Source organism: Papaver somniferum, chromosome 10, assembly GCF_003573695.1.
Source record: "Papaver somniferum cultivar HN1 chromosome 10, ASM357369v1, whole genome shotgun sequence".
Lineage (NCBI taxonomy): Eukaryota > Viridiplantae > Streptophyta > Magnoliopsida > Ranunculales > Papaveraceae > Papaver > Papaver somniferum.
Genome location: NC_039367.1, coordinates 64,185,632 through 64,203,709, shown reverse-complemented (window position 1 = coordinate 64,203,709; position 18,078 = coordinate 64,185,632). Strand labels below are relative to the sequence as shown.

Genomic DNA, 18,078 nt, shown 5'->3' with positions numbered 1-18,078 from the left:
CCTGTATAATTCTATGAGAATATAGCAATTGAACAACTCTTTAACTAGGTTCATTTGAGTCATTTGAACTAGTTATGGTTAAGATAAATAAGGTTGATATGAGAGTAGTCATAGGGCTTACCTCGGTTAACTATTTGTGAACCAACATGGTGTACACGTTTGGGTACGGTTAGATAAACCTAAATGAGGGTACATTTCATTCGTGTGTAACAAGCTAAGTTCGATCTAACGGTTGAAAGGGTTGAATCAGGTTTTTCATCTAACAGTGAATATTGAATGCTTGGTTGCCAAAGTAACTTGGATTGCAAACCCTGATTTGAAAACTATATGAAGGAGAACTCTAGCAACTTGGAAAACTAATCCCCACACCTCATGTGTGTTACTAGTTGCATAACTATAGTCGATTCTCCTTTAAACTTAGGTTTCTTCTCGAGACCCTGTAGGTTAACGACTTGAAGGGTTCATTGGGATTGTGAAGCCAGACCCAACTATTCTCTTTGTAGTTGCGTGATCTGATCTTGTTGTTTTTATCGTGATTGAGTGCAATCGTAAGATTGGCTTGAGATTAATTTCTCGGATAGGCAAGATAGAAAAGTAATCACAAAAACCTTTATATCATCGTTTGTGATTCCACAATATCTTGTTTCGCTAGTTGATTAAGATTATTGTGAGGTGATTGATAATACTAGGCTGTTCTTAGGGAATATAAATCCGGTTTATCAATTGGTTCCTGTTCACCTTGATTTATCAAAAGACAGAATAAAAACTCTTGGGTATTTTTGTGGGAGAAATATTTATTCAATCCTATAGACTTTTCTGTGTGAGACAGATTTGTCTATCAAGTCTTCGACTTTGGGTCGTAGCAACTCTTAGTTGTGGGTGAGATCAGCTAAGGGAATCAAGTGCGTAGTATCCTGCTGGGATCAGAGACGTAAGGAGCGCAACTGTACCTTGAATCAGTGTGAGATTGATTAGGGTTCAACTACAGTCCAGTCCGAAGTTAATTGGTAGTAGGCTAGAGTCTGTAGCGGTTTAATACAGTTTGGTGTTCAATCTTGACTAGGTCCCGAGGTTTTTCTGCATTTGCGGTTTCCTCGTTAACAAAATTCTGGTGTACGTGTTATTTCTTTTCCGCATTATATTTTGTTATGTGATTGAAATATGGCAGGTTGTGCATTAAGATCAATCAATTAGAATATAGAACATTTGGTTGTTGATTTACATTGATTGACACTTGAACATTGGTCTTTGGTACCGTTCAAGTAACTCCTCTTATATTCAATCGGGCTCGCAGATTTCTATTTGATGATTGCGGATTGAATTAAGAGTTAGAGATATTAAGCTCTTGATATACTTTACTCTAGATTGAGTCTGACTGTCTAGTTGATTCTCTAGAAAGTATATTGGAGTAAGTCCTCTCGGATTGCCAAACGAATTGTTGGGTATGGTTGTTAGACCCCCGCATTTTCAGTATCCCGATAAAGCGGTCTTGCATATGTTGGATCATTATATGTCAATTTTTAAAAAACGAATGAGAAGAAAATTAAATTAATTCAAAACAAAACAAAATAAAATAAAACAACTATGCCGGACCGTAGTTCCTGCATGCTCGACATTATTACCTGCATAGCCGACATATTATCGAAATGAACTGACAATCATGACCAAATTTGAAAGGATATCGGCATAATAATTTCATTGGCAATCAACACCGGAACTAAAGTTGTCGGCATTCTTTTTATAATTAAGATCAATGTCGGTACCAGGTGATGGCATTCTCGATTAATAACCAACCACGACGATATTTCACTTTGGAAGTCATTGATTCATGTATGTTGTTTTAAGGTACCGGCATAGTAAGTTTATTATTAGACCATGCCGGTAGAATATTCCACTGAATATACTGTGATAGGTAAAAAGTAACTTTTCTACCGGCATAGATTTTTTTCTTTTTAGACAATACCGACATGAAATTTAAAATGGGATATATTTAGCCGGTATGGTTATAGTACGAATACCATGTCGGTATAGCTGTTGCCGGCATTGTATTCATACTACGGCCATGCCGGCACCGAGTTTTTCATATATAAAAATGGTGAAATCAAAGAGAAATAAGTCTAATTTCAACACTAATATTGTGATTGAGCTTGTTTACTTTCTTGGATTGGTTCTTTACGTAAATGTCCATGTTCATAAAAATCGTGATTCAAGGGTGTTCCAAAAATAATTGCAATTGTGAATCGTTATCATTTGCCGAAGATTCAAGGCAGATTTCTTGTTGTAATTGAGCTAAAGATTCAGCAGCACTTATGTCTTCACCCCTCCTACTCTCACCTCACCCAAATCATAATACACTAATCATTTATCAAAAAATCTAATTTTAATTATTAGTGAGGGATAGATTATGAATTACTAGTTAAAATCCCGTTTTTGTCTTTTTCCTATGTCTCCCAATTACATTGCGCGTTCTTATGTAACTCTTAGATTGTTCTTCGAAAGTTCAAAAATAAACGATCAGCAGTCCAGCCCTCAATGTATTCGCTAATTTTGTCCCCAAATGAAATATTGACCCCGGGTGAGATGCCCGTACAGAAAATTTCATTGCAAAAGAAATATGAAAATGTCATTGCTGGAAGCCTCTACAGACTACGCTGTAAGCATAGATGCAACATGCACCTAATTAAAGTACTAGAAGCACAAGAGCTGCTCCAAGCTTCACTACTTCACAGAGCTTCTCTAACCAACACTAGATCTACACAACCTTAGACTAAGCGCCATCCTCGCAATTGGAATGCTCGACAAACTCTGCAGGTGCTTCAACTGTCCGTTTCGGTTTCCAGGAAACAGCACTATTCGTAAGTACAAGGATCTGTACCAGCAGTTAAATGAAGAGGAAAAACCATACAAGCAGGAGCAACAAAAATAAATTGAAGCACGTGGCAATATATACAATAACTCCGAAAATATACAGTTTCTTTTCCCCCCAATGGCAGTTCTAAAATTAACAGATTAGCGATCGCTTTTTAAGTGTGCCAAAAAACTCAAGACCTTTACTAGCTGCCTCCTGGCCTCTTCAACTAACCTACTCAGAGTGCAAACATATACAGAGAAAAAAGAGAAAAAAGAGAAATGAATTACAGCAAAACGTCAAAATCGAGCCCAACAGACTTTCTCTGTGAAACTATACACTTTGTACAACTCTGCTTATAATTCGATTAGCTGTTGAGCTTTGCTAAGAACTGACTGAGGTTGTACTCGTCTGTATACTGGGATTGATCCCAGAGCTCCTCTAATCCACCAAGGATCGCCTTTAAACCCTTTCCAACACCAGCAGATTTTGCTTCTCCCTCGAAAGCGGCATCAGAATTCTTTGTAATAGCAGTGTTAGTCTGTGCAGAATAAAAACAAATACCTCATTGTTATAGCTTAAACATGTGAAACTGGTAATCTTTTCACCTTCAATGATTTCAAGGAGATGTTCAACAAAAAATACCTTTTTGCCAGGCTGAGCAGGTGTGAATAGATCAAGCAACTGGTCGGTATTCATTGTTTTCATGCTGGAATTTTCTGCATTAATGACTGCATTAGCAACAGACACTTTGAACCTCTGGAGACTCATCACTTTCTCTTCCAAGGTTCCACGCATGATGAGGCGATGAACATTCACTACTTTGCGCTGACCTAACCTGTGAGCTCTGTCCATTGCCTGAAATTGCATCATAATGAACGCGGAAAGTAAATTATCGCAGTACAACAAATTGAAGACCAAAATCCTCCACTTGAATGGACATGGAGATGTATTTAACACATATTTCAACCTACGAGATATGACACTGATGACTCTAAACCAAAGAAACATAAGGTAGAATCAAGTATTTTGCAATCGTCACGAAATGGAACACAGGTCAAATTGGTAGAAAACAAAAGATTCAAGAAAATCTGCGAAAGCAAAAACCATTTTGTAAATGAAAATGGTGGCAGCACCAGCAAGGTACTTGGATGAGTAGGAAGATTAACACCAATTTAGGGTACCTGGTGATCCCTCATCGGATTCCAATCGTGTTCCATGAAAACAAGTGTGTCAGCTGCTGTCAAATTTAAACCAAGCCCACCAACTGCAGAATTTTGACTCATCAGCAAACACAAAAAAGTAACCAAGACAGTTCAGAAAAAATATTAATTATTCAAAAACATAATCAAAATCTTACCATGTGTTGTAAGCAGGAGCACATCAATTGTTGGGTCTGAGTTGAAGGCCTTTACAATTTCGAAACGCTTTTCTGGTTCAACAGAGCCATCCAGTCGCAAGTAAGTGACACTGTTTTCAAGTAAGATCTGGGATGTCAGACATATCTGGGATGATTGGAAAGTGTATGACAAAAGAAATATATAGCAACGTATGAATCTACAAAAAGATCATTTCCGGCATGCTAATGCGCTGCATCGGAGTAAGATAGAAACAGAAAAAAAAATATTTAAGCATTGTGATAGTCACCTCTTCATATGAGTTCGAAACAAATCTCTTTCTATAATATCCAGTAAAGCCTGCGGAGATATAAAGTGTGGTTACTGTTTAGTGCTGCATGAGAACTCAAACAAACAGAAGGGTACAAAAACAATGTTAATACTCTCAACCTTGTGTTGTGCAAATATCAGAACTCTGTGCTGGCCAACACCAAGAACATCTTCAGAACTTGAAGCATCCACCCCTACACCACACTCTTCAAGTATTTCCTTGAGGGCAACTAATTTGGGAGAGTGGTGTAGTTCATGAAGATCCGAAATAACATCACTACTGCCAGGAATAAGTTTCGACAGAAGGCTCAAGACGGATTCCGGTAGCCTTTCACCAAGCACGAGCAATGGATGACTACAGAGCTTTAGAAGGTATTGAAGTGCCTATCATAGAAGGGGAAAAGATGCACTTAGTATGATAATAGATACTCAAGAGGAATGGAACACAGCAGAGAGTGACTTCGAACAGTACCTGGAATACATGTGAAGACGCTTTTGGTGAAGGACTATGCTCCTCTGCCACTTCAGTTGACCCATTTACTTTTACTAAACTTGAGATGTTTTTTCTCACATCTGAGCCGGAGAACTGTTCGTAAAGTTCTAACTGAACAGGGCTCAAATCACAATATCTATCCTGAATAATTTTTGCTGGTAAATCAGACAAAACCTGATCTTTGGTTCGACGAAGAAGGAAGGGCATCACCTAAAGGGTTAAAAAAACTGCTTTAATATGTTACATTCTTCACAAGGAGTTCTAAATACTTAGGAAAAAAAGTACCTGCTTGTGCAGTGCTTCCATTGCAAGTACCCCTGCCTCGGCATCCTTGGCAGAACATTTGGCATCCTTAGCAGCAAGCAGAGGTTTGCCGTAGGAGGCTTGGAACTGCAGAGATGTTACAAGTTCAGTTGTTGCAACAGAAAATAACAAAAAGAGAGAAAATATAATGCATAAAACTCGAATTGTGCGCATACAGATTAAACTCAGACGACATACAACGTTATCCATAACCCCTATGAAATCAGCTAACTAGTATGTCAATAACAGAGACCACAGCTCCAAGACGTTGAACCACATTTTGTCCATACTTCCACAAGACCCACACTGTATGAAAGTTACCTATGAGCTAATGTGCATTGTCCTACGACTAATTTACAGCTAAAAGATGGGTTCCTTATTTAGTTGATGTGCATGATACAATATGAACATTTTTTTCATCTAGCTCTTCTATCTCTATGCTCAGTTTTCAGCCGGGCAAACTGTGTAAACAAGGACATGAGCATTCACCACATATGAGAGAGAAAGAAAGTTATATTATACTAAAAACTGAAACGCACCTGACGCTCTGTTCCGAGAAATCCCGGCATTAGAAAATCAAAAAGAGACCACAGCTCCAAGACGTTGTTCTGCAACATAGATAAAAGTACAACACGGAGTCATTATATCAACAAGAACAAAGCATTACAAACTTAGTTTGCTGCACTGAACTTGACAGGTAACTTGTAGCTAATAACAAACCTGTATAGGTGTTCCGCTCAGAATAAGACGGTGCTCAGCTTTCAATTGTTTTACTGCTCCAGTAATTTTTGACTTCGAGTTCTTGATGATATGTCCCTCATCTAAGATGCAGTAATTCCAAAGAACTTGTTCCAGATGGTCAATGTCCTTGCGGACCACATCATATGATGTTATTATGACATTATGCTTTTCAAAAAGACTTCGAAGAGAACTGCGCTCCTGAATAGACCCAGCATATTGAAGAGTTTTTATAACGGTAGGGTCAATGAATTTCTCTATTTCATACGCCCAATGTCCAACCAATGTAGATGGACAAATAATTAAAGATAGAGGGTCCTGGACACTTTGGGAAGCACGACGCTCGGCGATGTCAGATGCGACAATTGCTGAAGCCTGGAGTGTTTTACCCAATCCCATATCATCACATAAGATTCCATGAAGCTTAAAGCGTCTTAAAAAAGCTAACCAGTTTATGCCCTCTTGCTGATACCTAGAAAGAGTTACGTTTGCATAAGATTCAGGCATTCAGCATTAAAGCAATAATCAGAGTTTACTTTTATAACCAAAGACAAATGACAAGTATCCTATACCCTACACAGTTTAATACACCAATCCCAATCATTAGTTATATGCCAACTACTTGCAATCGCAATTCACCCATATCAATAGAGCTAAAGTACATGCTTTAAGAACAAATCCCAAGAGAGCTGCCAAATAACCCTAGCTCATACACTGTACGAGTAATAACCATTAGCAGTTACAGATCAACTGAAAATTAAAAAAAAAAAAAAAAGACACGGCGAACGCATAAAATATCAGAGAGGGTGCACTAGAAACATAGCAGAAGAATTACCTCCTTAATGTGACTTTCAGTTCAGTGGAGAGCATGTAATCATCAATGTGGGAGTTGTCAAGTAATTGTTCTAGAAACATGGCATCTTCTGTATTTCCAGACACACCTTCGCTCAGCCCACTCGGTGGAGGGAGACCCCTAGCTAACGGAAGAAGAGGTACAAGAGCAGCAAAACTACGTGTGACGCTTTGTCTTACAGCATGATCACAGTCACCCATACAACGCAGAAGCGGAACTACAAGTAAAGGAGAATAGGGAACCAGCTCCGTTCCCAATCCATTAACAAGCAAACGTAGAAGCATTGCAGCACCCCTTCTAGCATTGACGGATGATACATTCCCCAACATCGGTATAGCTTTCTCAATGACAGCTACCATGGCATTTGCTGTCATGCACTTGGCCATTGACGTTATACACCTAGATGCGGCTAACCTCACAGCGATATTGGAATGGCAAACACACAGAAGAAGGCATGGAAGAAGTCTAAGCAACTCAGGCTTTAATGCCTCGTCCACCAAAGGAGAAATGGAACGAACCACCTGTACAGAGAAGAAACCTTTAGAAAAACTACAAGCAAGGATTTCCTGATAAATGAAGTTCAGAGATGTAGTCATGGAATTGCTCGTATACAAAGATTTCTCAGATATGCAACCCACTACGAATGTCTTACACTAAGGTAGCTCTGGGATTGACAAGAGTTTGAGGGAGGTTGAACTTCTCAACAAGATTAATCGGTTTACAAGTATTATTGCACATATGAAGCCTCTTATACCATGAATTACATTATCAACTGCAGATGAAGCCGCTGATTTTCTACTAAAACATTTAACTAAGGTATTTGACATTCAGAGTAAACAGTCTACATCTATCATCAATCTGCAGACAAAGACAAAGACTTGGCATCTAATACTTTTATAAATTAAAGAAAGATGTCACTGAACCAACTACAAGAACTAAATACACAGAATATTAGCGAAAATTGAGGTTAAAAAAATTTCAAAACAGCTCGAGCCAATCATAAAAAACTACTTATGGGAAAACATTTCCACGAAGAAAGAAAAGAACATAGAGAAATTGAGGAAACAACCAACCAACCTGGATGTTATTTATCAAGAGCTGCAGGGTTTCATCTTTTGTCGGAATCCCAAGCTGATCATCTCCGAGCATTGGCCCTTCAGTGATCTCAGGCTTGAGAACCTCAGTTAAGCAATCCCATAACTTAGGAAGTTTATTGAATAAAGCTGCCCCAAACTTCTCACACAAATGCTTTAACGCAAGCTCAGACCCACGTCTGCTGATGAACCCCTCGAGCCTTGACCGGTCCTCGGTACCAGCTAACAAATGAACCTTTGTCTTTTGATTAGCTCCACTCTTTCCAAAAACTAACAAGTCTTGATCCTCAATTATCTCTGCAGACTTCATGGTTGCAGCTTGAGGAGTCTCACAAGGATCTGTGCATGTCATGCTACAAAGGTTCTTAATTAACTTATCATTTGCTTTCACCTTTCTTGTTATACAGCACGAAATCAGCTCAGCTAAAGCTTCAGCAGCCTTCTGTTGCAGTATTTCCTCCTTAAGAAACCAAATTCACGGATGAAGTCAGAAAAAATAGAGTGTTCTCAAAACATAATAGTGGTGCAATGCTCTAATATCAACTCATGCAAGATACATTATATAATAAACTTAGTTATAAAATAGATCCCCTGAACTATACCTGCTCTTTTCTTATAGAAGCCATAAGGGGCAAAATAATGGGTGTAAGTCTGTCAGGCAGGTCAGAAATCCAAACAGCAGCCGCTGCAACCAGGCTTAGCACAGTAACATGCAAATTGTTCTGCACAGAATTACAACGAAGAGTGAAGATGAAACTGTGATCAATGAATCATAATAGCATTTCAGCAAGGAACAAACTGGCGGTTCAAAGCACAAGTCAAATTTGAGGATAAATAGCAGACCTGAACACAAGTTAAATAGCTTGAAGTTGTCAATAACCGCTGCTTCGTAGACTCTAAATCATTGAGAATGTTTCTCTCAGTAGTTGCTTCCCCAGATGCCACGGTACTAGGAGGTATCACTCTAGATGCCAGATTAATTGCATCGTCTATACTTAAGGTATCCGGGTCTAATTTAGTAGTGGCTGGTATTACACTCTCTAACATCCCAGACACCTCAACTGCACGTAACAACAAGCTGGCCTCATTACGCATCTTCAAATAAGTTCTAGAAAGCTCAGCATAAGGAAGAAGAGAATCTTTGGTTGGCAAAGCAGGTTCAGAGCAGGCTAATAAATCGAATAGCCATTTCCTAATCCGATCTACAGAGCTTGGCATAGTTCCGGGCTTTCTCGTGAGGTCCTTACTTTGGAACTCTTTAAACCAAGATACAAGAATCATGGAAGCCACCTAGAGATGCGAGTCTTAATGTTAGTATGCCAATAATGCCAAGAATAATGATAGGGTCAAAACCTGGCCTTCACGTAAGTAGTTACCTGTCTCCGGACCCCTGATAAAGATGTCAGGTCCTTCCATAGAGCATCAACCACGAACTGCCAAGATGACTCACACAACTTTGATGCTAAAACCCCCAGCGCTGTTGCAGTAACTACCCGTGTACGAGTGACTGACTTCTCGCCATCTGCACCAACAATTATCCTAGGCAAAGTGGTAGAAACCACTCCATTTCTCTCAAATGAAGCAGTTCCCTGTGAGGATTCAGATCCAAAATTTGTGCTCCATTCGTTTTCTAGCTTTACAGCTCTCATTTTGGCAGCAGCTCTAAAATGACTTTTCCGAGGAAGGGCTACTGGCATAAACATTTTTGTAGCATCCAGAGGAGATCCATATGAAGTTGTTGCAAGCTCGATCCAAAAGGAAAAGTATGACCTTGCAGATGTTTCCAAATCCTCTTCTGGACACTGAAATGAACCAAGAATGTGAGATTTGAAACAAAAATGCTCGTAAGAAGTACACATAGGTATCAAGCAAAACCTGAAGCAGGAGCCTCCAGACTCTCTCGGAACATTTTAGAACATCCTCGTTTGATTCCAAAAGCAGGTTCTGAAACACAATCCTGAGGGTATCCCCTAATATGAATGAAGGCCAGCAAGAATGATCTACGGCCTCAGATGAGTTTCGTCTACATCCAGCTTCCAGCAGCCGCTCCTGAAAGACAATTCTTTACCTTTTTAATTAGATTACGATGGAGTTACGGTGGTTTGTGGTAATATACTTTAAATTTTTTAAAAGATATATACAGGTGATAATTATGTACGAAAATGAGGAACAAGTAGAGCCAAGCCTGAGAAAAACAAGTATCAAGGTTGAAAAAGACATGTGGGACTTAATTACCAAAGTACGTATAGCTGAATGACGGACTGAAGTGATATTATGCCTCATAAAAGGCCATAATCGAGGTGCCAAAGTTGACAACATATATGGATTCTCCTCAAACTTAATTCCTTCTCCCTGATCATCAACCTGAACTACCTCATTGAGATCAAATGCCTGTTTCTCTTTCATCTGTGGAATCATTTCTTCTTGTGAATAGATTTCTGCCAACAGATTCATGACACTGCACAAAGCCAGTTTTTAAGGGTTTTTGTAAGAGAAGGGATACAACTTGCCCATAATGTATTAAACTACAACGCATATTCTTTCATAAGCGAGATATTCACAATAAAGTATGTATTAACCATTCATAAAATCTTGCATCTTTAATGAAAACTGAACTTTAAGAAAGAAAGAAGAGAATCATGATAAATACGCCAAGGAAAAAGCATAAAACTGGAGATACAAGTAGAACGGCTAATAACAAAAATGAAAAACCACCTGCTAGTTGATGGGCTTAGGTCATCCAGATCAAGTAAAATATCCCACAGTAGCATAACAATAGAATGCAGTGTTTCACCATTCTGACTAACAATAGAAGCGGCAGTTGGTATCAAAGCTTCAGCTGCAACTGCTCTAACATCATCATCGGGATCTTCGAGACCAGCCCTACATGCAGGCAGGACATAGCCAAGTAAATCTTGAAGCATTTCCTGGAAGAATAAGAAGAAGGGTCAAAAAGATAAGCCAAGTTAGAAAAAAGGGAGCCCATAATGCAGGACACTTAGAATGTGATTTAATTAATTATAATCGGAATGCATCACCATAATAAGAGTACCAGTGATAACTGAAATTCATTTGTGCAATACATAATCCCAATCAACTAATGACTATATGCAAAACTATTTGCTTAGCAGCAGCCAACAGAAAAATCTGAATGCAAGGTAACTTGGTAACCATCCAAGGAAAACTCGTCTACATCCTAAACTACCAACTGAATGAAGGATCACTCCAACCAAAATTCAGGTAACTGACGCACGAATTTGGGCAAGTTGAGACATCTTTAACACATTCCTGCGGACTACAAGGTGACAACATTCTCTGGTGGACCTTCACATCCTCTAACCCCACCACAAGAAAGCTGGCACTAGTCTACGAAAGATCATTTACTTAAAACTTAAACTAATGTACTAATCATCTACGATCTTTATGATAACAGTGACCGCATTGAAAAATCTGACCTTCATTGGACAGAACAGAAGAGAATAGGCAATTCAATTAGAAATGCAGCACATCCAGGTGAAACGTGTAAAAAAATCTCAAACGCTTTCCTTTTTGAGCTTCATGTATGGGGCATGCAAAATTGCAAAAACACATGGATATACCCCTCTCAGCTCTTTTGTTACATAGATTAAGTAGAGAAGCTTACCCGACGAACAGCAACCAAATACTTGATACCTAGGAGGCTGCCATGGCGAATTTCCCATTCTGGCCTGCGCTGAAATAATAGGGGAGAGAACTGATTTCAGAGTGGAATAATAAGAAAAAAAGTGTCGCTCTAAATCCCCAAATCCAGTCTACCAAAGAAGAACGTCAAAAGATGTCCAGTGTGTAACAGTTACCTGCATTTGGAGCAAAATATTTAGTGTTTCATGAACTAGTGACGGATGCATGTACTTGAGCACAGCCCCTAGTGCTTGTGCACAAGTTTCGCGCACCGGTGCAACAACCTGGTCGGAAACATAATCTCCAAACCTGCACAATGCCAAAAAGTCATCAGAACATATGATCCAAAGCATATACTAACGTAAAAAGCTGCATGCAAAAAAGATCCAAACCTTGTTTCAGATACCACAAAAGATCTAAGAAAATGACAGAATTCTAGTGAAGTTCTAAGTAGAGGCCGAAAAACATACCTATCCAACGATAACACACAAAGGAAACGTATGGCACAATCTTGAAGCACCTCCCAATTCTTAATCCATGAATACCTAGTCAGTTTCACCAATTTCACCAATTTGCATTTCTCAGACAGGTTACTTAGTATGTCCACATCCGGTACCAAGCTCTTATCATCATGACTACTCTGTTCCATACCGCTGGCTTCCATACAATGGAACTGGGAGTCCACATGCTCTACTTTAACAGTTTCAGTGCTAATTCCTCCATCAAAAGCAAGCACTGAACTCCATCCATCATTTTCAGTCTTTATACAGCCACCAACATTATCCTCCATGCCTGTGGAAACTGAAGCACATATTGACTGACACAACAGACCTTCAGACTTGGGTCTTTTCATATCTGGCTCAGGTTCAGCTGCAACTTTTACATTCATATCAATTTCCCTCTCTCTCTTCAACATCTTCGCACTACTGGTATCTTCAATTTCTTTTATATCAAAATTTTCCAAGGTAGGGTCTGGCATAAAAACTCCAGCAGAACCACCTTGCTGAGTCAAAATTTCTCTGAGAGCCATCATACTTCCATGTCTTATCTCCCAATCTGAAATTAGCAACAACGGAAAGATGTCAGAGGAACTTCTGTTTTAAGTAAACTAATGAAAGGTTGCTCGAGGTAAAACATACAAGATGCTTACTGGGATCGAACAAATCAAGGATGAGTTGCTCTATAAAGTTCTGGAACGGCCACCTCCCATCTCCATCACACTCAACGCTACCATCATCTAATACGTCTTCTATAGGTACCTATGAAGAAAAAACTTTTATAATGTTGTCCAGCTTATGTCAATAGAACTTTAAAAGAACTTTAAAATGTTGTAAGTAAGAACAGAAAGAAGCACTAACAGCGATATACAGCACTATACAGCGATATACAGCACTATTGTTGAATCATCACTACAACAACAATATTGTGTATGCGAATATTCACATGCATTTTTGAACCCCCCAGAATTTTGTGAACAAGGATATTATATTATATTTCAAAATACAATTGTCACTCACCAGTCACCAAGGATGCTGAAACCAGCAATTGTGCAAGAGTTTCGAAAGAAAATCAAAACCAACATAAATGAATTTTCTGCATTTTATTGATCACTCACATTCAACAGAATAATGCCCCATATAACTTGGCCTCTAGCTTTCATAAAAAATGGTATACGGCGAGCTTATGGTTGCTAAAGAAAAATACAAAGACGAAGAAGCAAACAAGATCGTATTCATGTAAATTTAGGAAAGCATGGAGATTGCCCTCTGACAAATTACCTTATTAGAACTTGATCCATCCGTACATGTAATATTTGGTGTCACTGGATTTTGAGAATGAGCTGCCTCAGAATCCCCATCCTCAGACCAGCCTTTTGCTTGGTCTTTCGCATTTATCTTTGCTTTCCGTTTTAATAAATTCCTTTCCCTTGCACTTGGCCTTTTAGAGAAACTGGGGGCCATATTGGAAACTAGTTGCTGAACCCGATTTCCAGATTGGGAAGTATAATAAAATCTATGGCCCATACCATTCTCGTGGGAATCATAGTTCTGCACAAGGAGATCATCATCTCTGAACATATCGTTCACATCCATAAACTGCTCACAAACATCCAACCCTGTTCACGAGAACTATTATACCTTGAGTATTGGAAAATCTAAAAACCATCAAAATACATCGGGAATTTAAGTTAAAACAATCATGCAACATGAAAAGAACTCCAACAACAAGACACGGGAATGTATATTGTAAATAAGTTCCCCAAAATCGTGTAGACGGTAGGACATAACAAAATATCATGTTACACTAGTTACCTTCACTTGAATTAAACTACAACGACCAGGTCTATTCCAGCAGGATTAGGAGTACAAGCAAGATATGTGAGCCACTGGGAAACTTAAACTACTAAACCAAGGAGAAGAATGGCAGACCTAGCTTGTAACTATAGGCTTGTAGCCCCTTTTCTGGAAGTTAGTTTCCCTCAGGATTAGTGTATATTAGGTATTCATTGCAACAGTTGTGCCAGTTCCACACATGAACATCATGATAGATTCATTGGCCGCAACACTGGAATTGAAGCTCGCCAGACATGTTAATGAAAGTGAATACACTTTTCTTGCAAAGATAACAGGAAACAGATACCTCCGTTTATGGAATTCCAAATACTACACTGTTAAATGATCACTCTTTTGTTAAATTACCTAACCTAGTACTAGTAAGGTCCACAGGTGTAGTAATTTACATCAAACAGTGCAATTTCAACGTTGTGGCCAATCTACATTGCTTACAGGGAAGGATGAAAAGAAGTTGAAAACACACTAATTAATAATGCTCCAATTCTGAGAAGCAGATGAAAAATGCCTAATGCTAAAGCAAGCAAGCCAAAGCCAATTATGACTAGGGAAAATCATGTAAGATTATATAAAAAAAAAAACAGTTAGTGCAAAGCTGACCCAGGCGACGACGAAGATTCTGTTTCTGACGAGCTAATCGCTCCAAAGGATTCTTGTTATTGTCACTTGCAATGTCATATTCCTGAACCACAAAAAAGCAATCAGAGCACAATTAGACTGAATAAACCTATGCCGCCTGCATTTTAGTATATGCAGATATAAAAGAACTGACAGGTATAACAACATAGATAATACATGATAATAACTAATAAGTTAGTTAAACAAGAAACTTTTATTTAAACACATAAGCATGCTAGAGGTGATCGATGAGTCTTGAGCTAAACAGGTAAATCCACAAATTTGTAATACCCAAATGGTATAGTTGACCAATGAAAACAAAAACCACCACTCATAGGACATTTAGATTAACGGATCTACAAAGATTAGGCAGAGTGTTCTCACTAGTAAAGCAAATAAACCGTGTCACTGCATTTCGACGGTGATTTTGGATTGTTTTCGATTCTATGTGTAGGGCATATTATATAGTTGATAAGCAAGTAGAAAGGAGAGAGGTGCGCTACTACTATACCATCTTCTCTGTGCGTGGGTGAAAAACAGAAAAATGACAGGACGTGATTCAACTGGTAGCCAAATCAACTTCCAGCCTGTCATGTGTCATTAATATATCTAAGGGCTGTGAAATGATCTGCTTTTATTCATAGATATAACTCATAAAGGACACTGCATCTTCGACATGCGCACATAAAGACACTTTCATACATTTCAAAAGTTGTAAGAGTTAACCCAATATAAATACCAAGTTATTTTTATCAAGGGAGTGCCATACAAGATCAAAAGTTTCCAATAAATTAAACTTTACCTGACCCCCAGAAGCCAATAAAGCACCAAATCCCAGCACCTTGTTAAGGTCAAAGCTGTAAGCATTAAGTGTAAAATTCAATTAATGTAAGGACTAAAAACACAAAACTAAGTTAGCGCCAGAGTTGATAAATAACTGATGCTGTATACAGACAAACATCCGAAACCATAAGAACTGTTCAACTAAAAACTGTTTTTTATTACCTTCTGAAAGATAGACCTGCTACAACTTTAGGATGTACATTTGGCCAAGCCTTCACCACATCTTCAACGATACCAGAAATTCCAGCCACTGACATCTCAGATTCGACAAATCCAAACAGCTCTGTAAGAGATGCGTGCTTAACATTTTCAGCAATTGCCCCAATAGCATGAGCAGCAGCCACCCTCGTATCCCAATTCTTACTGCGAAGATATTGAGAAACCTATGGACTCGCAAGGAAGTATAAGGCTCAGCACCAAAATCGAACCAAGCAAAAGCAAAATAAAAGAGTAAGAAAATAAATAGTTAAAATGAATTGGAGCGAACCTTCCTTAAGAGAGAGATCAAGTCTTGGGGATGTGATTTTGCAACATCCCCAATTTGACGAGCAGCTGCAAATCTTGTAGCTTGAGTTGAACCGGCTATGCTTAGGTCAAGGAGCAACGAATGTAGAAAAGAAAAAAAAAACAGAGAAAACGCGAAAACTGCACTTGTTCATGGTTTTGACATTAACAAAAAACCAAATCTTAAGAACACGCGATGGTAATAGAAACTGATAACAATAAATACAATATATGAAATAAAAGGAACAGAAAAAGGATACTGTCCAACAGAGTAAGTAAGCGATGAAGACGAGACGACTGCTGAGCCATAATTTAATTGAAAATGCACCCTCTCTCATTCCCTAACGCACAACACAGTCTTCAAGATTGTTTAGTAACATACAATTTTTGTCCTTACTAGGGTTATCGCTGAAACTAAACCAGAAGACTCGCGTATGCATTTCAATACAATGTATCCTGAAAGAAAAAAGAATGTTATTAGCGCATCAGGTCAAGGATATACTAGTTTTCAACTTCCAAGCAGATTTACATTACATATGAGACATCACCCAAAGTGGCGTTACTATTTTTTCAGATATTTAATTCAAGCTGATAATTGGAACATCAGATGGGCGGATAAGAAAGTGTTAAAGAAGTTCTGATTATTGGTGATAACAAAGGTGTTGCACAGAGTTTGAATGGTCCTGTTTCCTGCTACTTCTGGAGAGCCAGGGCTGCATTAACAAAGGTGTTGCACAGTGTTTATATGGTCCTAAGCAGTTAACTGTATTAGCTGTGAAGTTCGCTACACGGGCAAGGGAGAAAAAGTTAAATTTTTGGGTAATTTCCCTCATTCTGTTAAGGTGGAGTACGGTACTATAAACTTGTACACTGTGGTTTAGCTTTAAATTATCCTAGTCATTAATTTCAAAAAATGACTAGAGGTCCTAACACGAAGCACGAACTTGTTCTGTAAATCTTTGCAAGCTTCAGAGTGATACACGTTGGACTATGCAAAAATTAAATTAAATTCTAAGCAAGCCTTATAAGCATGTTATCTAAACAAGCCTTACATACATGCAATGTAAATCGAAGAGGTGAACAAATATGTTCCTTCACTAATTAGAATTATCAACTCTCAGTCCAATTATCCATCTCTAAGTAGTAATGTTACAAATACCTTGCCTCTACTGCAGCTGTTCCCATTAACAGCCACAAGTCCTGCCAAAATCACCCGAAGGAAACTAATTCCAATAACTTGCGTCTTCAATAGATGTCAGTTTTCTCAGTCAGTGGATTTACAATTAGTTAACACTACTAAAAAAAATTCACCTGAAGGAAACCAATTCCGATAACTTGAAAAAGTAACCCAAAGATTTATAAACGAACGATTACTACAACTCAACTGCATGTGTCAACATAAATCAAACAGAAAAAAAATAAAATTAATCTTCGCAAACACATTATACTGTGACACAATGCATATACCTAAACATAACTACTCCTTTTACCTTACAATCTCCACACCATAAAATACGCACTCACAAGAATTGTAATTAGAGGAAAATAACACAATGAGAAAGATAAAAAAAAAAAAGATTGGAGAGAAAATCTATAATGATTCTAGGGTTTCGATGGATAACGTGTAATTTCCTTGAATGTATGTAGCTAGGGTTTTGAAAATGTAAAAAAGAAAAGAAAAGAAAAAAAAAACAGAATGAAGAAGAAGAAGATCTGTACCTTTGTTTCTTAATTAGCGGGCATAACAGTTACCAGAGAGATCTGAACATGATGATGATATTGAGAGATAAATAAGAAGATAAACGTTTTTTTTTTTTTTTGCAGACTTGAGAACAAAAAAATTCTCTTTTTTTTTTGTAAATGGGGGTGAGGCTTTGGGCTTCTCGTTATGTTTCACCCTATTTTTCATGTTATATTTAAATAGAAAAACTGTAAAGATTTACGCCGAGCTTCACCGTCCCAAAATTAACTAAGTTGTTATGCGGGTTATGTTGTGAACCGTTAGATCTATACAAAAGTGTGTTTTTTACTTTAACCTAAAATAAGTCTGGTACCATAATAACCCCCATAGCTTTTTTTTCCTTTTTGGATAAGAAAGTGGGAATT

The 18,078-nt window shown here is 38.2% G+C and overlaps 1 protein-coding gene across 3 annotated transcripts; it reads right to left on the bottom strand.

The window, feature by feature from the left end:
• Positions 1–2,906: 2,906 nt before the first annotated feature.
• LOC113318229 (TATA-binding protein-associated factor BTAF1) lies at positions 2,907–17,845 on the bottom strand. Of its 3 annotated transcripts, none has more exons than XM_026566363.1 (29): positions 17,692–17,845; positions 16,233–16,428; positions 15,956–16,050; positions 15,631–15,851; positions 15,428–15,482; positions 14,608–14,689; positions 13,435–13,772; positions 12,807–12,915; positions 12,127–12,712; positions 11,833–11,965; positions 11,640–11,708; positions 10,712–10,923; positions 10,232–10,454; positions 9,872–10,045; positions 9,373–9,798; positions 8,840–9,286; positions 8,599–8,718; positions 7,980–8,456; positions 6,885–7,423; positions 6,032–6,521; positions 5,851–5,919; positions 5,294–5,398; positions 4,988–5,218; positions 4,636–4,899; positions 4,496–4,545; positions 4,209–4,318; positions 4,033–4,115; positions 3,494–3,706; positions 2,907–3,389 (listed from the first exon to the last, which is right to left on the bottom strand). In XM_026566363.1, exons 2-29 carry the CDS (start codon positions 16,279–16,281, stop codon positions 3,216–3,218), a joined length of 6,144 nt encoding a protein of 2,047 aa, XP_026422148.1. In that variant the 5' UTR covers positions 16,282–16,428; positions 17,692–17,845; the 3' UTR covers positions 2,907–3,215. The 3 variants fall into 3 exon arrangements, with proteins under 3 accessions (XP_026422148.1, XP_026422149.1, XP_026422150.1); XM_026566364.1 differs by lacking the exon at positions 17,692–17,845 and adding an exon at positions 17,132–17,214; XM_026566365.1 differs by lacking the exons at positions 13,435–13,772; positions 14,608–14,689; positions 15,428–15,482; ... (2 more) ...; positions 16,233–16,428; positions 17,692–17,845 and having other exon boundaries at positions 12,796–12,913.
• Between the last annotated feature and the right edge of the window lie 233 nt (positions 17,846–18,078).

Excerpts from the sequence above, each read along its gene's own strand:
- LOC113318229 (XM_026566363.1), bottom strand. The coding sequence starts at position 16,281 with ATGGCTCAGCAGTCGTCTCGTCTTCATCGCTTACTTACTCTGTTGGAC. Across the intron at positions 15,483-15,630 it reads GCAGGTCTATCTTTCAGAAG|CTTTGACCTTAACAAGGTGC; the intron begins GTAATAAAAAAC and ends TAATGCTTACAG. Across the intron at positions 10,924-11,639 it reads ATTTGGTTGCTGTTCGTCGG|GAAATGCTTCAAGATTTACT; the intron begins GTAAGCTTCTCT and ends TTATTCTTCCAG.